Source organism: Chaetura pelagica, unplaced genomic scaffold, assembly GCF_000747805.2.
Source record: "Chaetura pelagica isolate M959 unplaced genomic scaffold, ChaPel_1.0 scaffold405, whole genome shotgun sequence".
NCBI lineage: Eukaryota > Metazoa > Chordata > Aves > Apodiformes > Apodidae > Chaetura > Chaetura pelagica.
The window spans coordinates 2,403,087-2,430,908 of record NW_009953489.1 but is presented as its reverse complement, the minus strand read 5'-3'; the positions used below and the strand labels follow the sequence as shown (position 1 = coordinate 2,430,908).

General features: G+C 36.5%; 1 protein-coding gene across 1 annotated transcript in view; it reads right to left on the bottom strand.

Moving 5' to 3' along the window:
• Positions 1–1,484: 1,484 nt before the first annotated feature.
• C5 (complement component 5) overlaps positions 1,485–27,822 on the bottom strand; it is a 27,066-nt gene continuing 728 nt past the window's right edge. Inside the window, exons 2-41 of the mRNA XM_009998942.1 lie at positions 26,999–27,036; positions 24,955–25,147; positions 23,945–24,107; positions 23,206–23,276; positions 22,536–22,627; positions 22,099–22,181; positions 21,526–21,616; positions 21,147–21,252; positions 20,508–20,634; positions 20,077–20,192; positions 19,652–19,852; positions 18,991–19,194; positions 18,311–18,520; positions 17,989–18,138; positions 17,502–17,631; positions 16,400–16,600; positions 15,757–15,847; positions 15,243–15,319; positions 14,428–14,567; positions 13,543–13,764; positions 11,824–11,884; positions 11,127–11,216; positions 10,628–10,840; positions 10,411–10,486; positions 9,807–9,966; positions 9,249–9,344; positions 8,782–8,953; positions 8,360–8,565; positions 7,452–7,604; positions 7,039–7,101; positions 6,155–6,236; positions 5,457–5,508; positions 4,825–4,927; positions 4,037–4,111; positions 3,835–3,940; positions 3,552–3,638; positions 3,135–3,224; positions 2,545–2,628; positions 1,887–2,025; positions 1,485–1,614 (exon numbers count right to left, since the gene is read on the bottom strand). Coding sequence (XP_009997244.1) covers positions 1,485–1,614; positions 1,887–2,025; positions 2,545–2,628; positions 3,135–3,224; positions 3,552–3,638; positions 3,835–3,940; positions 4,037–4,111; positions 4,825–4,927; positions 5,457–5,508; positions 6,155–6,236; positions 7,039–7,101; positions 7,452–7,604; positions 8,360–8,565; positions 8,782–8,953; positions 9,249–9,344; positions 9,807–9,966; positions 10,411–10,486; positions 10,628–10,840; positions 11,127–11,216; positions 11,824–11,884; positions 13,543–13,764; positions 14,428–14,567; positions 15,243–15,319; positions 15,757–15,847; positions 16,400–16,600; positions 17,502–17,631; positions 17,989–18,138; positions 18,311–18,520; positions 18,991–19,194; positions 19,652–19,852; positions 20,077–20,192; positions 20,508–20,634; positions 21,147–21,252; positions 21,526–21,616; positions 22,099–22,181; positions 22,536–22,627; positions 23,206–23,276; positions 23,945–24,107; positions 24,955–25,147; positions 26,999–27,036 — 4,944 coding nt within the window. The remainder of the gene's footprint in view (positions 1,615–1,886; positions 2,026–2,544; positions 2,629–3,134; positions 3,225–3,551; positions 3,639–3,834; positions 3,941–4,036; positions 4,112–4,824; positions 4,928–5,456; positions 5,509–6,154; positions 6,237–7,038; positions 7,102–7,451; positions 7,605–8,359; positions 8,566–8,781; positions 8,954–9,248; positions 9,345–9,806; positions 9,967–10,410; positions 10,487–10,627; positions 10,841–11,126; positions 11,217–11,823; positions 11,885–13,542; positions 13,765–14,427; positions 14,568–15,242; positions 15,320–15,756; positions 15,848–16,399; positions 16,601–17,501; positions 17,632–17,988; positions 18,139–18,310; positions 18,521–18,990; positions 19,195–19,651; positions 19,853–20,076; positions 20,193–20,507; positions 20,635–21,146; positions 21,253–21,525; positions 21,617–22,098; positions 22,182–22,535; positions 22,628–23,205; positions 23,277–23,944; positions 24,108–24,954; positions 25,148–26,998; positions 27,037–27,822) is intronic.

Here is a 27,822-nt window from a genome sequence, read left to right as displayed (position 1 = left end):
CAAAGACAGAAGGAGGGCCAGAGTGACAAGTCAGCACTGCAGACCAAAGACTGCTCTGCATAGCTCTTATGGACTGAGAAACTAGTTGCCCTTCTATAGTTCTAGATTTTGTTTTATTGTTTTTAATTTCCCCTATTTCTGTTTCTCACAGTGGTAAGCAGGGGGAGGAGTAAAGTACTAATATTTATGGGACACACAGGAAAATGATGTTCTTGTGCTCCCTCTGCTGTTCCTGTCAAAGTGGGAGAGGAGTGTTGCAAGGGCTGTGTATGTTCCTTCAAATAAAATAAATAAAAAGAGGAGTAATTTATCCTGGAAAAAAAATATTCAAAAATAAAGAAGTATGGTGTAAAAATCCAGGATAAACAGCTTTAGCTACCTGGAAAGCAAGCTTTTATACATGAGACAATGCCATGGACATACCCAGACTTTCTTTAAATTAACATTAAAGTCTGTTCCACTAAAAACACTAAAATAATTCCATGTGAGTTCTGAACATTTTTATAATTTATGCTATTGTTAGTTACCAGCACAGTTATTAATTTTTTATTTATCAAGACTGCAGGGTTAATATCCAAACTATGGTCTTTCTAAAATACAAGCAGTGAGATAGTATTAGTTTTAAAATAGCCTATTTTCTCTAGAGATGGATGACATACCAACAGTACCAGAAGAAGCATTAAATGCAAGATGATCAAAAGTATTTAAAATCAGTTGAAATATCTGAAGTATCTGTCACTCTAACTACATGCCACAGGAAAAATGTCACTCACCATACTAAGATAAATGCCTGGATACTGGCTTGGGTGAAAAGAGCAAGATTTTGTCATCTGCAGGTCCAAGGGAATTAAAAGAGCAATAGGTGAGGAGCACCTGGCTTCATGATGGTTCTTGGCTCAATCTAAAACAGCTTTAGGAACTGTCTCCCATCCAGCTCACAACTGCAGCACTTTAATGAAGTTAAAAAGTGAACATTTAAAATAATAATTATAAAGAAATTGAGATGGCAGTAAGGGTTTGTTCCAGGTTTGTGTGTGCTATTGTACTAAGTTAGACAGATTATTTTTTTATTTGCTTGGACATTAAAGTTGTAACAAAATTTCATAAACAATTTTATTTTGCCTTTTTTTTTTTTAATGAAGGGAGGATTCTATTTTATAGAAGGCATCAGAATTTCATGCTTTTAAGTGTTATTCTGGCACAAGACAGTACTTTCTGTGGTTGTTTTTACAACTAATCCACTTCAACTGACTTCAAATGTCTTTGCAGTTCTGCATTCTTCTCCCATCCAGGCTTAAAAACTGTACTTTGATCATTACTATGTTATAGGAACATGGGGATGAAATATGAGCAAAGATAATTTCTCAAGATGAATTATTAAATGGATGTTATGTTCAGGAAATAATTACTAAATAGGTGAGGATTTTTATTTTATATATGTGAGATTTTATCCATATTTTTAATTTAAAAATTGTCCGAGTAAATCAGCAGCCACTGATGAGAAGATCTTCAACAAAATCTTCCATTGTCATTAAAAACTCCTGACAAGATGTACATGCTGCATTTGAAGGCCACCACTCAATCCAAGTGCTGGAGTCCAAAGGATACTGGAATCTAAGAAGATAAGAGATGAAGACAATTTGCTACTAAGATTTGGGGAGGAAGATGTCAAACAGAAAAAAAAAATACAACATGTCATTGGTTGGTTTGTGATCAAAATCCTGCTTCTAATGTACACATCTGAAAACACACTGTGTAACTACTTAACTCATACTTTAAAAATTACGTCAATTATATACTGCTTAAGAATTATTACATACAAACACTTGCCACTTCACAGCACACTAAGATTAAATCTCTGCATATTCTAACGGTAAGTGACTTACTTGAAATTGTAACCAATTCTCATCTTTAAGGCTTCTTTTCCCATGATCAAATACTGCTCTCCTGGCCTCAATTCAACATCTGTGCAGCTCTTCTTTTTAATGAAGGTTATTTCATTATTTTTTTGAGCAAAAGCCTGCCCTGAAGTAGAAATGTCAAGAATTGGAAAATTTGACAAAGAATTTCCAGTCACTAGTACATTAAGTAGGAAACACTAAAATGTTCTGCAGTCCAGCACAGCTGAGGGATCTATTTGCCACTAGTTGTATAAGATAAAATGTTGATGATCTAAATATGTTTCTTGTAAAACATGTTTAAAATTAAATTGGAATGGTAAATAAGCCTCACGCACATTAAATAATTTTATATTATAGTAATTATAAGGACATGCTGGGTACTTAGAGGAAAAATGAGGGAACATTAGCTTCAGTTCCCCAGGAACCACAAGCAACTACCTCTTCCAAAGCTGTTTAAAAATATCAAAGACTGCTCTTCTCAGGGCACAAAAGGATTCTCAAAAGCTGTATTTGAGACTACAGTTACTACTGTAATGAAATTACTAGGTTTGATTGCTGATTTTTGTCAGCTGCTTCTGCGGTTTCAACCAGACATCTTTGAATCTAAATTAAATGTTAGATGGATTAAGAACAGGACACTCACCCCTTTTATAGAGGTCCAGAAGAGCTGCAGAATACTTTACAAAAGAACCTTCTTCACTCTGTGATAAGATGTTCACTTTATAAACTGCAGAACAACACAGACCAAAACTTTTGTTAGTCCTTGCTCCTGCCATACATACTGAATGTCTTACAGGTGCTCAGATGGAGAATATAATGTCCCTTTACAAGACTAATTTCAGAGAAAAGATGGCTATAGCTATACACTGTAGGGCAAAGAAACAGTAACAAGCTCTAGCCATGCTCTAATCTGATGGAAACTCCACCCATGTTCTCATCTGGTGCCGCACAACCTCCAAGCCACATGATGAGGTTAGGATGCTAACACAATGTTCATTAGCAGAACTCCTCAGATCAGGCTCACTGCTGCACTAACCCTGTTAATTAGCAGAGGGTATGGGCAGCACTTACTCTTCGCTGCACCAATGGCTTCTTCATGTACCATTTGCCACAGCCAAGGCTACTGAATTTTAATCACAAAGATCTAATTGCAAGGCAATGTTTTGCAGCTGTATTACACAAGTAAACTTTTCAGTCAGAACATGAAATAGGTAATGACAATTCAAGTATTACCATATGCAATATCACTCTGGCATGCAACTGCTCTCCTGCTGTCAGCAGTTATTGACTGATCCAGTCTCTCCTGTACTTCACTGCACTCAGCTACATTGAGAAACAAAAAGGCCGCTGTTAGACAATGTCATCACATCTCCTCAAATAAAACAGCAGGAACCTCTACCTGTTTGGGATATGTGCTGTAACTGAGAAACACTGGGATTGCATGCTGTAACAATGAATATTTAAAATACAAAACAACACTCTCAACCACCCGAACTTAATCCAGTCAGACATCCATGATCTTCCTGCACTTTAAAAAAAAATAAATTTTTTTAATGTCAAATTTGGAGAGAACAGCTGTGGTTTTGTGCAAAGCACTACACTGCATTTTTCCAACCAAGTGAAATGGGAAAACATCTTAAAAAAGTTTACCTTCCATGCATTTGCATTCATCTCCTTCACACAATCTCACAAGCTTTTCATTTCCATAAGGGTTATAAAATATAGTGCATCTTTTATCTAGAAGATCCAAAAAGAAATAATGAATACATAGAGAAAATCAAAGTCCAAGAAGTCAGCCCTGAAACTCTGAGTCAAAAGTTACCAGAGTCTAAAATAACAATTAAAAAGCTATTGAAGAAGAAAAAATGTAGTTATTCAGGAGGAAGAAAGAGTTAAAAGACAAACAGTACTTTTGCAGACATGGAACACATACCTGGAGCATGATATTCATACACAGTGAATGTGGCAGGACTCAGCATTCCAACACGGAAAAGCTCACTTACTCGGAACCCAACACAGAGAAAACTATTGGCTGGCACCTGTGGGAGAGACACGGGAATGAAGAAGCGGCAGAGAAAACAAAATCATTCCCAGGAGGTGAAATGGTGCTTACAGTTATGGAAAGGGTAACGTACAGAGTCTATCTGCAGAATAACATGCCCATCTTTTATCTCATAATCTGCTATCAACTGATCCACTCCACTTGCAAGCTGCAGGGGAGAAAAAGAGAGAAACAACTTTTCTTTCAGTTCAATATTTATGTATTATTTTTGATGGTTTTGTGACTAGTAGTTCTAACACAATTCTGAGATGTAAAAAGCCCTTGTTTTAGCATTACTTCTTTATGATGCTCATAACTCTCACTTCTTTTTTTGGGTTTAAGAAAATTACCTTTTTACTCATTACATGAAGATAATAAAGAATTGAGAGCTAATTATCCTTAAAAGAATGCTTGAGCCATGTACAGTGCACTGCTTAAATCCTGTAAATCTCTGATTGCCTCTAGCTAAAACCCACAGTTGTCAACAGGAGCTGGATGAACACAAGCACTACAATTCAGAAGACTCAGCACACAAACTTTAGCCAACTACTAGTTAGGTGTGCACACTAACAGTGCTCCCTTCACAGTCAGCAGATATAGCATCTCCAGAGGTTGGTGCACAACACCCTAACACAGAAGACAACCACTCTGTCTGGTCTTGTCTTTCCTCTAACAGAGGGAGCCTAGCTGTCAAACTTTAACTAGATGTCTAGCTCCTGGCTCCATCAAAAATCCACAATCTAGACTTAACAGAGTATTCTCATTAGTATTAAAAGTGTTTAGAAACACTGCAGCTACAATATACAAATCTACACTACTGTACTAACAAAGATGATGAAGAGTGGTAGATACAATAGTTCTGTCAAAAAACTTGGAACTTACAGTAGATAAATCTTCTGTATTTGCTTCCAATCCACTGACCAAACCTATGTCCATCACAGCATGAGCAGACCCTGACCGTGGCTCTCTCACACTGGGTCTGTACCTAAAATAGATTTAAAATAGTATTAGTTAAACATAACTGAAAGAGAAATCTTCAAATGTGATCTCAGAAAACCCAACGCAAATTCTATCAACATTTAGACCACAGTAAACCTGTAATGAAGAAAAATAGCCCAGGTGAATAATCCCAGGTTTATGCCAATATCATGAATAAATAAGCATTTCTTAGTATTTATGTTCCAGGAGAATCCATACGTAAATTTAAGAAAAACTCCCTCCCCAAAAGATCATGACCTATGGCTCTAATCCTGTTCACATATATACACAAAAGGGAAGAAACAGAATTGCATCTGGTCTTCTGATCTGTTATTAAAAACCAAAAGCATTTTACTATCTTCAAATGAAAAGAAACTTATTACAAATATGTCAGTTTATCTAATATTAAAACAGTAACTAAGGAAAACCAAAAGACTAGAAATTCTTGTTAACAGTCTTAGAATAATTTAATAATGTGTACATAGGCTCAGTCACTAGGGAAAAGACCAGCACCAAGCCCCCCCAGTTGTACTCACTTTGCACAAGCCTCCAAGCGCCCGAGGGGCTCCCCATCTTCTCTTAGGTGACCTTTTCATATCAAGTAGAGTCAAATCAGTAATTTTATAACTCTTCAGAAGCAGCAATCCAAATATTTCATGGAGCATTTTCATAATTGAGAGAATTCTTTGAATTGTTTTGATGGCTATCTTTATAGGAACCCACTGTCTAGCCACAAACAAGTAATATGAGACTTCTTTTACTTATAATTCAGGTGAAATGACAGCTTTAATGCTTAATGTACTTTATGATGCACTTCTGTTATTAAAACTACTTCATGGCAAAAGCTCAGAATGTGGTTATATATCTTGTTACTGGACTGGTACTCACAGTACCTTGTAGAATTCACTGTCACCCCACCATCCCCCAACAGATTCTTCTGCTGTAGGTTTGTACTCCTCACTCCCCCAACTGCAAAAACTCTTCCAATAAATGAGTAAAAATGCACCTCATAGAAATACATTTAAAATTACTTCCATTCACAAAAAAACAATAGTTTAGGGAAAGGCTGAAAAGGCTTCTAGAAATTTCTTTTGCAGTTTTGCATTTAGAAATGGGCAGAATTTATTACAGTTTTGTTCTTAAATGAAACACTTTGTTAAAATAAGGTGGTTTTTTTTCTCCCCCCCTTGCACTGACCTGAGTAGTAATATTTAAAACCATATTAATCCTTTACCATCATCTCTCTTTGGAACAATCTTCAAATCAAAGTTACATGAGTCCTCAGAAGTACCAATTGTGTTATATACTGTCCTCACCTACACACACACAAATAAATTAAACAAAAAGAAGCAGTAAGCAATCCTCTTGGCATAAATCTGTGAGAATTCATAATGTGGATAATACAATAGCAGTAAAACAAATCTGTGCTGCATGATTTGTTTGATGGACACAAAGCAGAGTAAACAAATGAGCAGCACAGAAATAAATGGGGAATTCTTGAGCAAAAACACCCCACTCTGCTGCTCCTATTTATAAGTCTAAAAGTATTATCCAAACAACTCCTGATGTTTCACTAATGTAAATACTAGTACACAAGAACATGTACATTTCAGATGTTATTAATTTTGATGCTAGAAGAGTCTAGGAAAGAGTAGAAGAAAATATATAATGGCAATAGCTTAATATTTAAGCACATGATAATTATTCCTTTACATATTACAAGAAAGCAAATTTTCAGTGACATTGTTTAATAAACTAAGAGTAGTTACCAGAATAACAGAGAATTGAGCAATTTCTCAAAACTAATAACTGAGTTGGGTCTTCCCTGTGTGGTTGTCTAACCAGAGATAGCAGTAATTGATGAGCATTAAACTCAAGTTGTTAATTCTATTTAGATTTATGGAACAGAAAACCTTCAGTGAAGAAGAATAAACTTCACAACTTTTCTCTCATTAGCCCTACATCATACAGGGGCTTGTACTTAATCTAAAATGTGGCCACAATGACACCCACCACTTCAGTCTAAAGGTAAGGGCAACAAATGGAATTCAGTTTCTTTTTCCATGTTGACATTAACAAGCAATATATTCCATTTTAAAAAACAGGTTGCACGCTTACATTTACTGTAGCTATGCCAGTGCTGCTTCCAGTGCTTACATATATGTCATCATCCAAAGGTACCTAAAGGATTGATATTAAACAAAAATCTAAGTTAATAAAGATAGCACTAACAGCAGCAATGCAGGTCAGTTCATCTGCTTGTTTTTTCTACATTTTATATACATATGAAGGCCTGATGCTACAAACAGCTTCTACCAAAAAACACTTCATAGGAACCAGCAGACACACTAAATTTAAATGAAAATTCAAATGATTAAATTTAGCAGATAAAGTACTTAAACATTCCCTCCACCAAATTACTCCCAGTTTTATAAACATAAATCACTACTTTAGTAGCAAGTTCAAGTAATTATTTAACAAGTTACTAAGAATTCTGCTCTCACTTTTCCAAAGTGATACTATTCACTCACTGTCACAGTTCTTCCCACGAAATTATCTTCTGTCAGTGTAAGTAGCTGAAGGTTCCCATGGCTTTTGTATGACACCTTCACACTCATGTTCAAATAAAGCCGTTTGGCAAGAAGGGAATACTCAGTCAAGGCTTCAAGGGCAGTAATTGTGTCCTGCCAGAAATGAATTATAAAGAGGTAATTTCAGAAATTAAAAAGAAGTGACAGTGTACTACAAAGCAATTTATTTTCTGCCACTGAAAGATGATTACACATACTGGTAACCATGACTAGCTAAACAGCTCAGCAGTGGCTCAACAGTACGTTACCAGGCTGGCAACACATTTAACACTATACTCATAGACACACCTATTCCATGTAAAGATACAACACCCAAGTACTAAAGAGGAAGCAAACAAATACCAGTAAAGAAAACCAGCACTCATCAGTTTCTTCATACATTTTTAATAGTAAAAAAAGGGAAGTTGCATGATTTGGAATATTCTATATTGTATGACTAGTTGATGGAGTGTTAGGAATCTGGCACTTTTCACTTGACTTTTAGTCTATTCATACATACTAACCCAGCTTTTACAGGAAAAAGCATAAACCTTCTCACACTGTTCCACTTTTGCACAAAACAAGAATAAACATTACATCCTGAAAAGATAATGTATGAAAACCTTGGAAAAACAGTTTTTCTCCTATTAGTCTTTTCAGAATCAGCTTGTAAATTTCTGTTTGTAACAGACTTCATGAAAAGAAGTGGTATTTTCCAGAGACAAAGAATACCATGGCAACAGTCATTTGATACTAATTCCATACACAGGAGGACATCAACATTGTCAATATCATAATCTCATGATATTTACCTCTTAAGGCATCTCAGATTTTGGCACTTGAAGAATGAAAACAAAACCTAAGTTTACCTGGGTTGAAAAAAATCCTCCACCATATCTTTGTTCTTCAGATAACCACTTGATGATTGGATTAGCATAGTTTTGGTCCCCTCTTAGCAAAGTAGTAAGCAAGGCATATGCTGTAGTTTCAACCATTTGTGCAGTAACAGAGCTGGGAGTGTGCTGGTCTACTGTCTTGAAAGTATCTTTCCAAAAACGATAAATAGGAGGGTCACCTACAGAAGTATAAAACAAAGGCTTCAGATGGAAACCACAACAGCTCTTCCCAGGCTACACAGGGCCAGCTATTGCCCACTTCATTTATGCCAAAGCAAGCACTACTGAAATTCACTCTCCAAGTAGTGCCATCACATGAGAGAATCAAAGAAGAGTGAAAGAACAGCCCACCTGACAGCCAACTCCAGTACAGACTGGAGAGAGTTCAGTAATACCTATGACAGAGGCTTCCCTCTTCAGGGCAGAGAATGCCAACCGTGCCGAGTGATGGTTCAAATCCACAAGAGCTAAAGCATAGGAAGTGATGGCCATGGTGAAGAGGCTCTGAGCTGACCCAACATTTTTCATCAAATAATCTCCTGCTTTATTTTTAGCATCATGGATTCTCTGAAAAGATGAACAGGCTACAGCTAACATCTATTTAACTTATTTTAAAAGGAACACATTTATCAAGACAATACAAATGTACAAGGTGTCTTCTACATATATCTTGTGATAAAGCTAACGAGAACTTAATCATTATTCTTCTACATATTTCAAAAGACAAAGACTAACAGAGCAAATAAATATTAATCTCTGAAATTAAAAAACCCTCTTGATTTCTCTGAATGAATGTTAAAGGAAGTGGAAGAAATTAGAATCCCAGACCATGAGTGCTGGTAGAAATAAAAACATTATTTACCTGAGTAGGACATATGTTAATTGACTTTTCAATTCCAATAATAGAAAATGCTGTGAGGTACAAAGATTTTTCTTTTGCTTCTCTGGGCAGTGTACCCTACAAAATAAAATATGCAAATATAAATAAACAGAAGCAACATTACACTTAAATACATTTTTTTTCTTTGCAGTTTAGGTGAGGAAACAAATAGAAATTCCTGTAAGAAATCCCAGTTTGGTTTAACCTGAACATTTGTTGACTCTTTTGAAGATAACAGCTTATTTGTTAAAAGAAACAAAATTATATCAAGTTCTTGGAAAGCCACAACTACTACACTGTAAAATCTCCCTACATATTTTTTTTCTTAATATTAAGAAGTGGCAAGCAGCTACTTACAGTGGAAAAACAGAAATGTTTGCAAGATTGTGCTGTTCTTTAAATTAATTTAGAAAAATGCAAATTTAGCAAAATTGTCTTGAATAGGTGTTCTGGTGAAATATCTTGCATTCCTCTAACACATTCTATCCTATTGACTTCAGCTTTTACTGTATATGCAGAGAACATGTTTGGTTTTCATACCTGTAGTTTTACTGGTTGGTAATCTGAAAATTCACTGAATGACCCATCTGGCATTTGACAGTTATCAATCAACCACAGAAGTGAATTACAAACCGAAATTTGATCAAGAATTATATATTGATTAACTTGTCCAAGAATTCTTAGAGCAAAAGCTGTCAACCTGCCAAGGAAATCAAACAGATCCTATTTGTTTTGAAGAGCAGATACCGCCACATTGCTAAAGGCTGAACACAATTGTACTATTTATGATATAGGTCTGCTACACACTCCCACAATCCAAATAAATAATTGCAGATGAATTTTTAATTGAGCTTAACAAAGTGGCAATGATCACTCAATTTTTAACTAGAATCAATTTTCTATTCCCAAATGTTGGCCTAACTTAGTTGTAATGGTGGGAACAATGGACACCAAAGATTGAACCAGTGAAAACAAGGAACCAAATGGTATTATCTTAAGTTGTAACCATCCTTTAAATCTACCATCAAGCTCACCTCTCATGCTTACTAGAAAGTATCACACTTTAAAAATTAGTTATAATCTTAAAGCAAAGAGTGAAATGAGCCTTCTCCATCCATTCTAATCAAAAGACTTTTCAACTCACCACGTGCTCGCTTGCCCATTTTTCCACATGCTGTATGAGAAGTCAGAATTCCTGAATGACAAGATGCTTACAATCCCTAAGGGAGATATTAGGCAAAAAAAAAATTTGAAAAGAGGTTTATATTAAAATTATATTTGCTCACTCAGTTATATTATCTTTATCAAATTTTATGAGCCTCTACAACTCTGAAACAAGAGAATAAGCTGTATTTTTCTACCTTCTTTCATCTTCCTCCTCATTTGAGTTCTTGAAGTTAAGGTTTGAGGACCCAGTAAATGCCAATTATCTGATCCTTCCAAGTAGTGGAACACATAGAATACTGGGACAATATTCATAAACTCTGCCTCTGCACTGCCCTTGGGCAGATTAATAAGGACATTGAGACTACTAGGATTGAGGACAGTGGCAATCACTTCACCCATAAGATGTCCTGTAAATAAAGAAAACAACAAGACTGATTTAAATGAGAGATCTTCAAAGTGAATTGAGGGGCAGAATCTGACAGTTATATCAATCATTCTTTATGAAGTATCTAAAATTCTACACAGAAACATTATCTGCAAAGTCTTTTCTCAAAAGAAGAACAACCTAGGAATAAATTCAGACAAAAAAAGGAATATGAAATAGGAGGAAAAGAACATACATAAAGAAAGAACATATGCAGTAGACATAATGCATACTGCATATTTTCAGTCAAAAGTTTATATTCAATTTACCTTTTACACTGACACTTCTATCAATTTTTGTTTTAGGGACCAGATTTAGTGGTATATTGTACCGAAATTCTTGCCGTCTCTTGATTGAACCTATAATTGAAAATGTAGATGTACATATCACACTGCACAACCTAAATCAATAGGTGGTTCAGATGTAACAGCCAGACGTAAAGGTTACAACTACCTAAGAAGTCAGCAACAAAAATACTTATGATAATATGGAAAGCAAAAATATGGTCAAATGCACATGCAAGCAATATCAACCTTCAAAGAACAACCAATGTGAACACTTCAATATTTCTTTTCCTTTTTTTTGTTAAGAAAAAAAATCTGACCTGGACCTAAACTTTGTAGTTTCAGAATAATTTCTGGTTAAACAAAATCATATTCTATTTTCATGAATAAAGCACCTGCTAACTGGTTTTCAAGCACACCAAGAAAAGCTTAATATTCTATCCTAGTAAAAGATAAACCTAAACATTCCTTTAAGAAATGAATCCAAGTATTTTTTTGAAAGACTAGCTATTTTGAGGTGGATTTGTTAGTCAATGAAAGGACAGGATATCCTTGGAAGGGACACATGAAGAACATTTCAGGAAGGAGAAATGCCAATTCTTTCACATCACAGAAAACTTCATAATTATGAATCAAGAATATTAAGAATCAAAGTAAAGATATATGTGATCAGCTCCCTCACCATAAAGACCCTGTGGATCCAGAATGAAACCTGCATGAAGTTCCTTCTTAATGCCTTCTGGCTGGAATCAAGAGGAAAGAAGCAGAAAAAGAAAACACTTTTGCTTCATCATATATATTAACTGAAACAACAGTTCAAAACTATAGGTTTTTTTGTATTCTACATAATTTTCTGTGGTTAAGTTTTACCTAACTGTTCTACATCTATTCTGCATCCATTCAAGCTAGTTCTACCTCCTTAAATTATTGAGAAAACTTAAATTTTAAATGTAAGCTTAAAAAAGTATAAAATTACCTAAAAGTGTCTTGCTTGAGCAGCTGAAAATCTGAATCAAGTAACTTAGAATACAGTATTTTCCTTGCTTATTAGCTTATAATCTATATATATAATCTTTATGAAAATTCTTATAATCAGAGTTTAAAAATGTGTGTACTCAAATAGTCAGTCATGCATTTCTCCACTGCATGCACCTCACTGATTTCAATGATACCATGTGATGTTTTGGATTCTGACAATATTAAAATAAAGCAATATTTATATTTTTATTTCCTGTGACTCAATCAATATTCTATGATCTGAAAGATAAGTTGATCAGGTATGGGTTTGGTGATCAGGAAGTGAGGTGGATTAGGAACTGGTTGAAAGGAAGGAGTCAGAGAGTTGTAGTCAATGGGGCAGAATCTGGTTGGAGGTGTGTGACTAGTGGAGTCCCACAGGGGTGGGTACTGGGATCCGGTGTTGTTCAACATCTTCATCAACGACCTGGATGAGGGTATAGAATGTACCCTCAGCAAGTTTGCTGATGACACTAAGCTGGGAGGAGTGGCTGACACACCAGAAGGCTGTGCTGCCATTCAGAGAGACTTAGATAGGTTGGAGAGTTGGGCGGGGAGAAACATGATGAAATTCAACAAGGGGAAGTGCAGAGTTTTACATTTGGGGAAGAACAACACCATATCCCAGTACAGATTGGGGGCTGAACTGCTGGAGAGTAGTGTAGGTGAAAGGGACCTGGGGGTCCTGGTAGACAGGAGGATGACCATGAGCCAGCAATGTGCCCTTGTGGCCAAGAAGGCCAATGGCATCCTGGGGTGCATTAGAAAGGGTGTGGTTAGTAGGTCAAGAGAGGTTCTCCTCCCCCTCTATTCTGCATTGGTGAGGCCACATCTGGAGTATTGTGTCCAGTTCTGGGCCCCTCAGTTCAAAAAGGACAGGGAACTGCTCGAAAGAGTCCAGCGCAGAGCTACAAAGATGATGAAGGGAGTGGAACATCTCCCTTATGAGGAAAGGCTGAGGGAGCTGGGTCTCTTTAGCTTGGAGAAAAGGAGACTGAGGGGTGACCTCATCAATGTTTACAGATATGTAAGGGGTGAGTGTCAGGGGGACGGAGATAGGCCTTTCTCAGTGATGACCAGTGATAGGACAAGGGGTAATGGGTGTAAATTGGAGCATAGGAGGTTCAAGGTGAATATCTGAAAAATTTTTTTTACTGTAAGAGTGACAGAGCACTGGAACAGACTGCCCAGGGAGGTTGTGGAGGCTCCCTCACTGGAGACATTCAAAACCCCCCTGGATGAGTTCCTGTGTGATGTACTCTAGGTGACCCTGCTCTGGCAGGGGGGTTAGACTAGATGATCTCTCGAGGTCCCTTCCAGCCCCTAAGATTCTATGATTCTATGAAATTAAAACCCACCACAAATCCTTGACTCTTTTTCTTACCACTACACGTAATGTTTTAACTACAATTTCACTGTTCCTGGCTGTCAGCAATGTAAAGTTGATTGTGTGAAGACCCAACTCCAAAGGCAGTATCCTGAATGTAACTGGGGATGAAGAACCACCATCCAGGCTCTTAAAGTTACAACTGCGTATCCTTTCTCCAGCAGCTGCAGAATCTCCAAAAGAACAGATCCCATTTCCAGTTGCTACTATAACACAGAACTGAAATGTTGAAAAATTTTAAACGTTTCACCATCATGACAAGTTCAACACCAGAGAAATACAAAAGCCACTACAATGAGCATTCTATTACTGTTATACTACTTTTCTGTTTACAGTGAGCAACTTTAGAATGACTATTGCTTGTACTACAGACACTAACAAACATTCAGTAGCAACATGAGGGATACACTACAGTGTATCATACACACACCTTCTTCTTACACACACCTTTAGAGAGGATACTCTATTTTTTTCATCAATAGTTTTGCATTTCTGTTTCAATTTATCACCTTAAAAATAGTCCTTTTATATTCAATCCCTAGGGAATGTAAACTCTGCACTCACGAGTGGGTAATTCAAAAAGTGTGGTCACTTTCTGACAGTGTCCAAACAATTGGAAAAGAAAAATTGAATTTTAACTTCTATGAGACTAAGTTGCCAGGCAAGAGCATGATAACATTGTAATTGGTGGAATGCCTGGAAATGAAATAATCAATTATTTAATTTAATTGCTGCATAGCTGTGCAGAGCATACATAACACTAGGTGGAAGACTGGAGACATCTGATCCAAGCCACTTTTTATAATGGCTATTCACAGGGGAAATCCTATTTTAGTTTATCACGTTAAACTTTCTGTAGAGCTCCCTAGGTCCACAAATTACCTTAATTGCAGCAGTTCTATGGTTATACACTGATCCTTTTATCTCTATTTGCTCTCCTCGCACCACAGAATAAGGGACATGAACACTCAGGAAGATATCTTTTACAACCTGCATTTCCATTGGCGCAGCAACACAAATACCTAAGAAAATTAAAAACATAAAAGCAGATTATCTTCTGATAAAGAAGATTCAAAAAGTCTTAACATACTTGCCACCTTTACAGATGACTTATAATTTCTCAACATATACTTCAAAATCGTCCAAGCTCTTTTACAAGCGACTTATAATTTCTCAACATATACTTCAAAATCGTCCAAGCTCTTTTACAAGCGACCAGGCTCTTGCTTCCGGTTCCAAGGTGCTGTCTCCCACTCTTCACACATACTTACCAACACACCAGTCCCTTGGGCTGCTTCTCATTCCTTCCAAAGTGAGAGAGAAATTTTGTATTTGGACTGCTACCATATCTATTGGAAAATTTGTTTCTTCCTCTCCTCAAGTCCCTGAACAGTGGATAGCTGGACACTGTAAAGCTGTGCCAGGGAAGAGTCACTCACTACTTGTTCTGAAATTCTTAGTTATTTATTATGGGTCACTGCCAAACACAAGACAAGCTTTGTTTTCCCAGCCACTTACATTCAGAACAAGAAATTTATTTCCTTTCCCCTAGAATATATATTTTTATGTTTTCTTTCCGCATTTATCAACCATAAAACGAACATCTTAGAAGAGAAGTGTCAACTGCAATGAGAGGTTCTGCAAAATAAAAGCTCCCTAATTCTTTAGCTGCAAGCTGACCAGGTTGCAGGACCTACCTTTATCAGAAATGCCAACAGCTTGTACTTCCCAGGTAGTCAGTGAATCAGGCAAGGTGACAGACAGAGTCTTTGATCTGTGTTTACAAGTGTTAGTACATTTATACATTCTCATTTGCCATCTGCTAACATCAACACCTAATCAACAAAGGCAGCAAGTGCCCAGAGCAATTCATGCATCTAAGAGAGACTTAGGCAAGACAAGAGATGGGAGCATATTTAGAAAACAGGACTTCTGGGACTTTGTTTGAATAAACTTAGTTTTAGCTGACTTCACAGAAGCTGGTGTTTAGCAAGGCTGAACATGAAGGAAAAAGTGATTCAACAATCTGGGCCCCAGACAGCATGTCCTGCATGGGAAAAACATGGCAGCAAGTTCATTTGTATAACACAGCATTTTATCACACACCATGAGTACAGCTAGAGCTACCCAGATTACCTCAGTTTTAGCATTTACTTTCTATAAAACTATGACTAAGTTAAATGTTGGGAACTGATGTGAGAAAAGTAGTACCTTGAAGAAACTTGGTGAACTTCCCATAACCAGCTCTCAGGGAAGTAGCTACGAACTTCTGCCACATCCAGTTCCAAGAAAGACTCAAAATCTGACGAGCATAAATAAAGCAAGAAAAAAAATCCTCACTAGACCTGATAAAAGCAAAAATGTATCTGAATACTTTCAGTCAAAAGACCATGTTAATCCCATCTCATATATTTATACATGTGAATACCTGTCCAAAATCCAAACAGATTAACTTGTTAACAAGCAACTACAGGGAGAGAATGGGAGACAAGAAATTTCAGGTTCCCTCTCCTCTTTCCTGACATGTTACCCATTGGCTATTTCAGGCGTGGGCAAGGGATCAAAATGTAGTGTTCAAGTTAACATTGTCTTCATAGGCAATGATCCTCTCTTACTGCAGTTCGGCTTGTTCTAAATATGAGTCGATACAATCCAGCTCTTAACAGACTAAAGACCTGCTCTCCTGCCCCCTTCAGGGGTTTTTGGAGACTGGTAAAACGCTTTCTGGAATAACCCAGACAGGCAATAGGGAGAGGTTAATAGATGAACAAAGCTATCACCTCCATGCTTCCCCACATTCAGCTCAAAGTGCTTCACCACGTGTCCCCAGTAGAGTTAAAACTCTGGTACTTACGCATTCTGGCCAGTATTAGCAGCTTATTAGGCTCTTTCTCCCGCAGCTGGTTTGCAAACTCACAGCAATCCTTGAAGGCAGAAACACACCTCTCGCTGCCACGGACCCGCTGCGCTCTGTCACTGCAGGTCTCAGTGACTGGATATGCTCTCACTCCTGCCATGCAGCATTTTCGGATTTCTGGACGTAAATATTTGGATGCTGAAAATAAAGTAATTCCCTTCTTAAGTTTTTATTTTCAAATGCATGTTAAGTTGTTATACTGAATGTATTTTTAAAACATGCAGAATTTTAGTGAAGGCGCAGATTCCAAAGGTCGTCGTTCAAAAGCCAGTGACACACGCTTAATCACTACTATTCTGAATTAAAATTATACACTAAAAAACAAGGGGTTTATGACATTTTAAGATTTAACAGTCAAAGGTTCTTCTGACAGGCTTGGTCCCTGGCAGGTGGTCACTGGGAAAGACTGATTTATGGTTGCACAGTGAGTTTTCAGGCTCTCTCTCTCCAGAAAAACAATGTGTACTTAAATCTTGACAACTTCAAATTTGGCAAAGGGCTAGAAGGCTTTATAAATGGGGTCCTCTCCAAAGTAATTTTCCATATTGGTCAGTCTCTCTCCACTACATTAAGTTAATAACAACAATTAGAAGTAGTAAGCACTCAGACTCTTGATTTCTAATGGATGTTTTTTTTTTATAATTATATAATTATAAAGATTTTTAACACCTGCTTTGTGTATCTGCTCCTTGAAGTCAGATCGCTTGGCTCTTACAACTTCATTGCAAGTTTTACCTGTTCAAAAAATAAGTACAAAAAGATGTGACCTTTTTTGTAACAGCACAGCCCTCTTAGAAATAATTCTATAACATAACATTCAAAAATTGGGAGACTTTTTCTGTTTACTATTTTACTTACATAGAAGTATTTTCATTTCAGTTACAATAACTGATTCACAAGTCATGTTTTCCTCCCTCAAAAATCATTACTACATGCATTCCCTCTGAATTTAACGATGTTGCAACATAATAACAGAGTCAGAAGAGAGTATTTCAGAAAAGAAAATTGACAATTTCATGCTCAAAACAAAGGAATCTACCTGCTACATTTAAATCATCAGCATTTGCATTAGTTAAAAATGTAAGCCCAGCCATTCGGAATACATCAATGTTGTTTTGTCCTCCTCCTGCACCACAGCCAAGGTCACTCTTTTCCAGCAGTAGCATTATCTGAGGAACAAACACATCAGCAGCTAACTAAAATGTGGAATTTATCAGACGATGTATGAAAGAGACTTGCAGAAAGGCCACTCTAGTCTGGAAGATGTCCTCACAACACACTGAAGAACACCACTGAGTGAGACCTGAGCCAATTCAAGCCCCAGCACAGCTACTTACTGTTAATAAAGATATTGTAAGCAAATTCTTTTTATAATTTTGAACTGTCAGATTTAAAACAGCTACTTTTATTCTGGCTTGAATTTCCTTTCTCCTTATTTCCAGGCTTACTGAATGCATGACATAATAGCTATGTGAATATGAACATAAAAGAAATACCAACATGTTTTTAATTTGTGGCTACTTAACTTTTTCCAATGCTCTCTTTCCTCTTCCTGTGACTCCATATACTGCCTTGTCAATAGCTGACAAGGCAACAAAGGAACTGAATTGTGTTTTCATGTTAAGTGATACAACTTCTGCTGGATTCAGTATCTTTTTGCTTGGCTGCAGCTTAACCTGTAAAGTGAAAACAAATACAGGTAATTTTAAAAGCACATTGTTAAAAAAAATGCACCTGAAGGCAGACACTAAGTCAAGGAAGCGTTAAAAAATTTTGTAGGTCCATGTTAAAATATGACTATAAAATGAAAGAACAGTCACAAATTTTAGTGCCTATTTTGCTACTCACATCAAGACTGTTCCCACATTTCTGTTCCACGTTCAGCCAGACTGAATCAGCTACTAACTCAGCAGTTTCTTCTCCCATGACTATGTAGTAAACAACAAGACGTGCTGAAGGAACCATTTCTTGGGTTATCTGAAAAGTCAGATGCTCATATTCCAAATTCTCAATTCTCTTCTGAGTTCCAAAGCTTACTATCTTCCCCTTTGACATGATCTGTAATAGAAAAATGATGGAGAACGACAAAGTCAAGTTTTATATTAAATATGCTTCTTACAATTGACAATTACTTGCACTCAGATATAATCCAACACACACAAAAATGCCCTTGGAGCCAGTGGGTCTAGACCAAAGGAGGTAGCTCTCTCCCTCATCTCCTAAAAAGAAGTGCTGTCTGTACACACTTTTCCTTTCTATTTCAACTCCTGGAATAGCTCTTGAGACTAGTGTTACTTGTTCTTAATCCCAGCTTATTTCAGATGAGAATTCAAAACTTAATATATAATTTAAACATGAGACTGTTAACAATCCTTTACTGTAAGCCTGATGGATTTTATGTGAGAGGAGCAGCTGTATGAGCTGCATGTATTCCATGCAGAGCATAGTTCTGGATTGTGAGGCTTTTCATTTAGCACAATATAGTAAATCACAACTCAGTATTTCATGTGGAAACACCTGTTACTTACCAAATAGCTGTAGTGATGGATTTTATGAATGTAATGACTATGTGGATATACTTTAATGTTTATGAAATCCCCTACTCTCAGTATCTTATGGTTTGAAGCCCAGTCAATATACAGATAACTATGACTTAATGATGAATAAGCTTTTGCTTCATAGGTTTTACTTGCTTGGTTTTCATCTGAAAGATGTGGATCTGCAGTTTTTACCTGAAAAGATAATTAAATGTCTTAATTTTTTTCTCGGAAAGGAGGAAAGAAAAACTGTGTGTCATAAAAAGATTTATAAATATCAAGTCAGATAAAAAAGGGTAGTGTAGAACATGTTCACAAATAAACAGCAGAAAATATTAATATGTCTCCCTGCATAGTGGGGGAAGCACTCAAAGACATATGTTTTCACACAATTAATTTAGGTTATTTTGGTTAATAACTATTATGAATTAAGTGTGACAAATTAGGATACTTTGTTTTAGAACAATTTAGTATAGAATTTAATAGAGAAATAATGTTTCATTACAGCACTTTCATAACTGATTATTCTTAAGTCTCTAAGTTTATGAAGTATTAACTTTTGAGTGTTAAATCTTTCTGTCAGTGATTTACATTCTCCAAAGTACAGAATTAAACCCCTGAAAAAATAAATTAATGGAATGAATTAACTCACTTGAAACTCCAGCATTTTGCTATTAGATGGGATATTAACAACAAACAAAGCAGTGCCATCATTTATGCTTGTTCTTCTTCTCCCAGATTCTGATCCCTCTGATATCAACTCAGTCTCATCCATCTCCTCACTCAGTGATTTTGCAGTGATGGTTATAGGGACGTTTCTGACAAACTGATCGACTGTATCTTTCACCTGCACCTGTTCATCAGAATGGACAATATTTCTTAAATGAATGGTGACATTTTCCAAGGAGAAAACTTTCAAACCACTAAGCTTCTACAATAGCAAGGGAAAAAAAGTAAATGGACAACGGAAATTAAAAGCGTGTCAAGACCCACAGTAATATATATATAAAAGAAAAAGACTTCTGCATCACACTTTTTGTGTTTTTATGTGCAACAATTCTGTTTATTTTAACTAACCTTAATGAAGAAGGGAAGTCCAGGCTTCACAAAGAGAGGAGTAGCAATCAAACTCAATTTGTAAGGAGACACAGCAAATCTGACTCCAGCAAATTCTGCTTCACCACTGAGGCCACCTAATAAAATGTTATGCCCCTTTTAATAATCACATCCTAGAGCCTTCAAAGCAACACAAACTGTGACAGTGAAGTCCTTGCATCTAAAGAGTCAAGTCCTTGCATGTTGGGAAAACAAATAATTAAATACATTTAATCCCTCAATATTTTTACAGTGGTGGATGGGCTGTTCTTTCTTATAAGGTTTTGGAAGAAGGATTTCTGAACACTAAAGGAAGTCTGATACTAGGAAAGATACCCATGCAGTTTTGTTTTCTAGATCTGTTTACATTTGCAGATATGTTAAAAAAACCATAAAATTAAAAAGCAACTTACCAGAAGACTCCAGCACTGATGCCACAATATATAAATATGACCCATCCAATTCCTCTAGACTTTGAAACCCTATAGAACTCACTGCCTCTTTACTGTTAAAATTTATCTCAGCAACTCCATTTTCAATCTGGAAATGAAATACAAATCATTACTGAATAGTCAATAATTTAGAAATAATACATAGATTCTCTATATGTGAAGTCTAACTTCAACACCTTTCTGTTAATTGTCTATTTTCAGGTGAAATCAAAGGTGGACATGTCTCAGTGAAGAATTCTTTATTCCCTGAAATTTTTGATAGCTAATCAACCAATAGTGTATATTGCAAAGACTGCATCCAGGCCCAACAAAAGACAGGAACAACAGCTATCTTCAGTAAGGCAGGATACTGTCTTTTATCATTCCTCAATGACTGAAACTGCCTTCTGTCTCAAGTAATGCTTCTGAGTTTCATTTTAAAGTGCTTTTCTGTGACGCAAATGACAGGATTACATAGGAAAAGCTGACACTGAATAGCTGCTGATGCAAACTAGGAGCTGGAAGCCATTCTGAACAAATTCAATGGGAAAACTTCAGTGGAATTGCATCAGTCCTGATCTAAGCACATGAAATCCACAAGCCAGGCTTGCTGCTTCTTACCCTTGTCACATGCATCGCACGAGGCATCATTCTTTTTTCATTTTCTTCAATTATTCCAAAACGAAGAAAAACATCAGCACTTGTAAGCCTTTTATTATAAAAATAGCTGGGAAGACAACAAAAGAAATGCTTTAAAGATTACTTTGATGGCTGCAACATAGTGTTTATTTTTGAAGAAGAGGAATTTCTTAGGCAAGAGACAGAAAAAACTGTAGCTTTCACACTTCTGTTGAAAGACAGTAACTTTGTAAGAAGGATTGTGATTATAGTATTTCTAGAGGAAGCTAAAGAAGAAACTTCTGGACACAGGACTATCATTCTTCAGATTAAAGAAGAAGAGATATTCACATATTTAGAAATCAAAGCCCAATTTCCTTACCTGGCTTTCACAACAATCCTGAAGTTGTCAAATTTATCAGAGCTAATAAAGTTACTTTCTGGCTCTATGACAATGGAAAAACTTGGCATTGCTGAAAATTAAATAGAAAATACAGCCACTTAGATGTGTTTTTATACATTAAGCCACAGGTACTCAGAAAGACACCTCTGTATAGCCATCAAAGCAGCATGTTGGTACCAAGTGATCTGCGTTATGATAGCCCCAAAACACAGCTGTCAGCTTGTCCTTGTTAGGCAAAGTACAGATTATAAAACCCTAAGTTACCTGCAGTTGCCCTGGTTCCACATTTTGCATCATTGCAACTAAGATGCCCAAGCATACTAAAGAATAATTTTATTTACAGTCATGATGTATCAATACAGTCTTCTACTGATGGGACTGATTAGCTCGAACCCCTTGGCATTACAGTGCAGCCCACTGCTGTGCATAAGCCACCCAATGCAACCTCATGCATTTCTGCATGTTCCTCCTCTGTGTCGTGTCACTGCCCTCTACAGCTTTCTTTGCAAAAAACAGATGAAAATGCAAGTTCACAGGGTGGGCACACCTTACCATATTCCTTAACTTCAAATTTGGCAACAGCTGAGGTTCCAAAATTCTTCTTATACTTGGCTTCAATTTTCCAAATGCCATACCTACAGAATGGCAACAATATTTTTTTGGATTAAAATTCATGCCAAAGATAAAAATTAATATTACTACTTAACAATATGTTAATAATTAAGAGAGAAAAATTCTGCACCAAGTTTTTGCACATGTTCAATGCCTACTTTGAGAAGATTCTGTTGTAATATTTTAATAATTATTTGAAACTTATTTTAAAACATTTTATATAGTTATTTCTTTATACTATGTTTACACAATGTAAAATGTTAGAAATCTCTGAGTTTCAAGTCATGCACACTCTGTGTGTCAAGCAAAAGACATTCTGACAGTCTTTAAAGACACAATTATGTTCATAATTCTTAAAAAGCACTAAATAAATCTACTTAGGATTAGGAGGAATCTTGAAGTCAGGAAAAGAAACTATGCCAGTAAAATCTTCTTCTTCAATCATGTCCACTTTTACTCCTTCAGGATCCTATAAATTATAACAGGAAAGAATCAGCAGGTACAGATCATTCTTACCAAAGGAAAACCTTCATTCAGTGAATGATGTCAGTGGGACTCAGGCCATAACATATTCTGCTAAGAGTTTTGCACATTTCACAGGATGAAAAAACATTTCTAGAAACAACTCAGACTGAAATTCAGATAAGACATTTTACTGTTGTTCCAACAACTAAAAGCTGTTACTACACAATGCTTAAAATTGGTAATAGCAAGTCTATTATAAAAGGCTAAAAAAATATAGTAGACACTGATCATATCTTAAATTAAATAAACAGAATGAAAGCCTTGTATTATTAAATCTCCTCAGGAATTCTTTTTCCAGTTATTGAAAATAATGGTGACTTTTTCTTTTTTTCCCATTCTGTAACTACTTCAAATCTGGGACTTGAAAACCTCTATCCAACGGTGCACAGTCATGTTTAGATCTTCTAAAATGTCTGGCTTCCTGCAAAACTACCTAAAATATTGGTTGTAAAACTGATTTACCACCTAACTACACTTACTGTTCTGGTGATCTAGAGAATACTAAATTCAGTGACAACTTACCACAAAAGTTAGGACAGTTTCTCGCCGAGCTGGCTGCAGGTCTTCATTCAGAGAATAAACCCTGACTTTCACTGAAAGAATCAATACAATAAATTTCAAAGTCATGCCATTATAGAGATTTGTTTAAAAAAAAAAGAAAACCAACAAAACAAAAAGCAAACAATAAAACCCCCCAGAACACAAAACCCCAATCTTTTATCCCTACTAATTTTTAAATAAACTAATAATAATAATAAAACTAATAGTTTTACTATTTCTAGAATGCTGCTGACCTTGTCAGGATGGTGTGCAAACAGTATTTATTCAAGCTAGCAACACCAGACCCTGCACCACCATTCTTTCACAGTCAGTCATCAAGGTGCAACATCATTTTTCGCCATCACAATCCCAGCATATCGCTTTTGTAGGAAAAGAGCTTAATCCATATAAAAACAATGATTCAGTCATCATTTCTTCATGAAGATTTTTAATATATTCCCAGTAAATCTCTCATTTTTCTGCCACAGATCAGTGATGTAGGATGTGGAGTGCAGGGACTGAGACCATATCAGGAGAAGTGATTAATTTTGAAGGTATGGTCAAATAGTTAAAAATATTATTCTGATCAAAAAAAATAAACAGCAGCCAACATCAATACAACATAATCAAGAGCTTAAATTAAATTTCAATCCTAATCTCTTGACAAAATCAACAGACTTTAAAAATTAAATAACAGCCAAGACAAATAAGCATTATTTACCTGACTGATCAGGAGTATAAACTGGTTTGTCTGTATGAATAAAAAGAAACCCATTCTCATAGGAAACAGGAATTTTTTTTAATCTTGTAAAATGTGGAGAAACAGCTTCCAAATACACATAATTGACTGAGTTCTCCACTTCTGGTAAATCTGTTGGTTCAATCTGGGAAAGATGAAACAAAGATTTTAAAAGAACACAAAAATATTTTTCAAGTATTTTTCCCTAGTGTTTTTCAATGAGACCAGTATCTGAATAGCAATTACTAGCCTGTTGTGAATTATTATTAAATGAAAACATCAACACTCACACGGGTCTATTTTTGCTTACATCTCAGATGTTAGCCTGGAATATTAAGATACAGGTATTTTGAAATTTTGAATTTTGCTGATGTCCAGAACTAAGCCAGCAAAGTGCAAAGGCCAGTTATGAGGTTACAGGAATACAAATTATCAGACTTCCATTTAAATACACAACAAATCTTGGCCACACCAAAGTTGATGTTGTGGTTGACAGTGGTGAAATAGCTGGTTTTGCTAAAAGGAAAACTGGGCAAGAAGCACCTTGTGGGAGGCATCAACCCAAGCAGAAACTTCTTGGGCAACAGCTTTCACTAAAAATTTCTTCAGCTTCCTGCACTCTTGGATTCAAGCAAATCAGTTAAATAAAGCTTTATGGTAAAATCTGAACACTGTTGACATATCTTGTCCACACTCAACACTTCTCTGTTCTCTCCCTGATTATTTTTTAAAGTTATGTGACTACAATAATGCTTCTAAAACAGCTTGACTGTCTGTTTAACTTGGGTGTCACTCCTTTACACTAATTTTATCCAATGTAATTTCCATTTCAGACAAACTAAAATGCAATAAGCTACATGTGGCAAACTGAGAAATCAGGGTGTAAAGCTTCCCTTCCCAGTTTAACCACCTCAGAACTTACCATAATATTTTAAAGACTTATAACTACAGATGACAATAAAAACACTGCAAGAAAAGTTCTAATTCCTTACTCTTAAAGTTACAGCATCTTGGAATTTGTTGGCTGGCGTCAAAGAAATGTGGCCAGAAGAATAAACAGCAAGCTTATCTGGAAAGCTTTTAATGGCAACATTGACTGGAAATTCCGTCTCGAAACCAAAAGCTTGAACTACTACTTTTTCAGATGCCCCAACTCGGAAGATCTTTGATGCTGTAAGGACATATCTGTATGTGGAGTACAAAACAACAAAAGGGTAATGGAACTATATTGTAATTCACCCATGTACACACCATTAAAGCAAACAAGACCATCAGGCCAAGTTACTCTGAGACACTAGTTAAAAACAGCGACCCAGTCAGAGTAATTTTTATGAAATCTGTAATGTGACATTACAAAATAACAGCTTGGGTAATGTTTATGGGTTTGAGTTTGCAGATAGACAAAAACGTGTCTACTGAAACAGACTATTTACAGAGAAATAAAGATACCTTTTGCCAAACTAAACCCTGATACCCTAATCTTACAGAGTACACTTTGGGTAGTTTTCCAACCATTCTTACTGAAATAAATGGGGCAACTTACACTGAAGACCAATATGAATACATTTTGCATGATTTCTTCAGTGCTTTATAAACCAAAGTAGGCATCATTCCACAAAAGCACAAGCCAGGCCTTAGTACCTGACCCCATACTGTATTTAAAATACATAAGAAGTACCACTGAACAAACCATTTGGTAGGTGTACATCATCTTTTTCTAAAATGCTAACAGTACTGAGGTTGGGGGCTTTCTACACACCATCATTAACAGACATAAGAATCAAAAAAGCACTGCTAAGTATAGCTCTGAAATACATGTTTAAGTGAGAACTTTCATTAAACCCATAGCAAAGTACTTGTCTTCAAGCACTACAGAAGAGCTAGTAAGCACCAGCTTTATTTCTTTACTTTTTTGCATGATTATCTTGTGGCATGTAAAATGACCCTACTTCTGCAGCAAACACAGTAATCCCAGAACCATTACTCCTTCTATAAGCATTACTCCCAGGTACACTACAGAGAATATTAATTGTGAAAACACATCAATTAGGAGAGTATCTTGTGTACTGGCTCTAGCTAAACTCTGTAGACATTCACCTAAAGTAGCAGAGAACAATCAAGTAACATTTCCACCAAATTCTCTGTTTTACTTACATTTTTTCTTGGCTGAAAGCTGTTCCAGAAAATAGCAAAACAAAAAACCATATTAAAACAGTCATAGTGTCTGTGGTAACAAACAGCAGACTGTAGGTGCTAATAATTCTGAATTAAACTGTTTGGCTTCTGCTGTAGATGAACAGATTTACCAGCAAAGATTTCACTCGTCGTTAATCATTAACTGCGGATCATGTTTCACCAAAGTGTTATTGCACCTTCCCAAGACAGTCAGAAGAGCTAAACTTTGGATTTTTTTTTTTAATTTAGAATTTCAGCTTTTAGCATGTCCAGAGCAATCCTGCATCAGTTCTAACTTTCTGTTTAATAGCAACATTAAAAAAAAAAATCGTTCTTAGAGGTTGCAAAAAAACCTCCCAACAAACAAAAAATTAGTTTGTCCTTCAGAAAATATTTTTCTTTATAACAAAGTGATTTGGAACGTATCTAAAGAAAAAATAATTTTGAATTGTATCAAACAATGGGCTGGTGTGTTTAGACCAGAATTTTCCTTTTTTTTTTTTGTTTGTTTTGAAATCACTACTCACTTGCAAATTTCTTTTAGTCATTTGTACTCCTGGTTATGCCAATTTTCCAAGTTCTTCCGTTACAAATAGAATCTGCACAATTAAAATATTAGGGCACAACACACCTACAAAAATGTATTATTTTAAACAACATTTGCAAAAAAAAAAAATCCCAACCATTGGTGACAAAACCTTTGCATGCCTGGTATCTAAACATAAGACCTCAACAAACAAGTTTATGAAAAGTTAAACTGAAGTTGTGCAAGACTTGTCGAGTTTAAACAAACACTGTAGCCAACCTTTTTGGGAAAGACATTTACAGAACTACTTCTGATCAACAGAAAATGAAACTTACAAGAAGGCCAACTTGGGCTTCTTAACAGATGAAATAAACTAGGGAAGCAACAATATATGGAATAAGATCTTACAAAATGTGTGGTGCTTGGTTTCATTAAAAAACGCTAAAACACCTGTTAATAAATAGCAGACAATGAGAATTCCTACAGAGGGTTTACATGGGTGGCAAGCACAGTAAGGATCAAAGAGTGAACACTGAAAGTCTAACAAGATTCTGAGAATGTTTGGGGTTTTTTTTTAAACCTAATGATGTCCCTTTCACACACTCTTTTTCCAGGTGTGTCCCACAGATTTTTCAGCCCTGCATTTCACACCTGGTTGTGCAGGTGCCACCAGACACAGCCCAAAACCTTTACAGGACTCATTTAAACACCTCTGTACAAAACCCGGTGCCAATTCCGTGCTGCCACACGGACCTCACCGACCTCAAACGGAGCATTTCCAACGGCAGCTACAACCTGACAGAATAAAACCGGTGAACGCCTCGTTTTCCACCGATATTTTAATACGTCACACGTACGTACAGATGGATAAAGCACAAACACACACAAAAAAAACCCAAAACAACCAAAAAACCCAACAATCAGAGCAGTTTGTTATCCGCACGGTAACTTTAACCCCTCAGACTGTGCCCGTTCCCAGCCGAGGCCGCTGAGGGGACGCGGGAGCGCGCGAAGGGGCGGGAAGAGGCGCCCTCAGCGGCGGGAGCGGCGCGCGCAGGGGGGCGTGGCTCCCAGGGCCCGCCCCGCCCCCCGCCGCTGCCAGAGAACCGGACAAAATGGCGCCCGGCTCTTAAAGGAGCCGCAGCACCCCGCCGCCGGC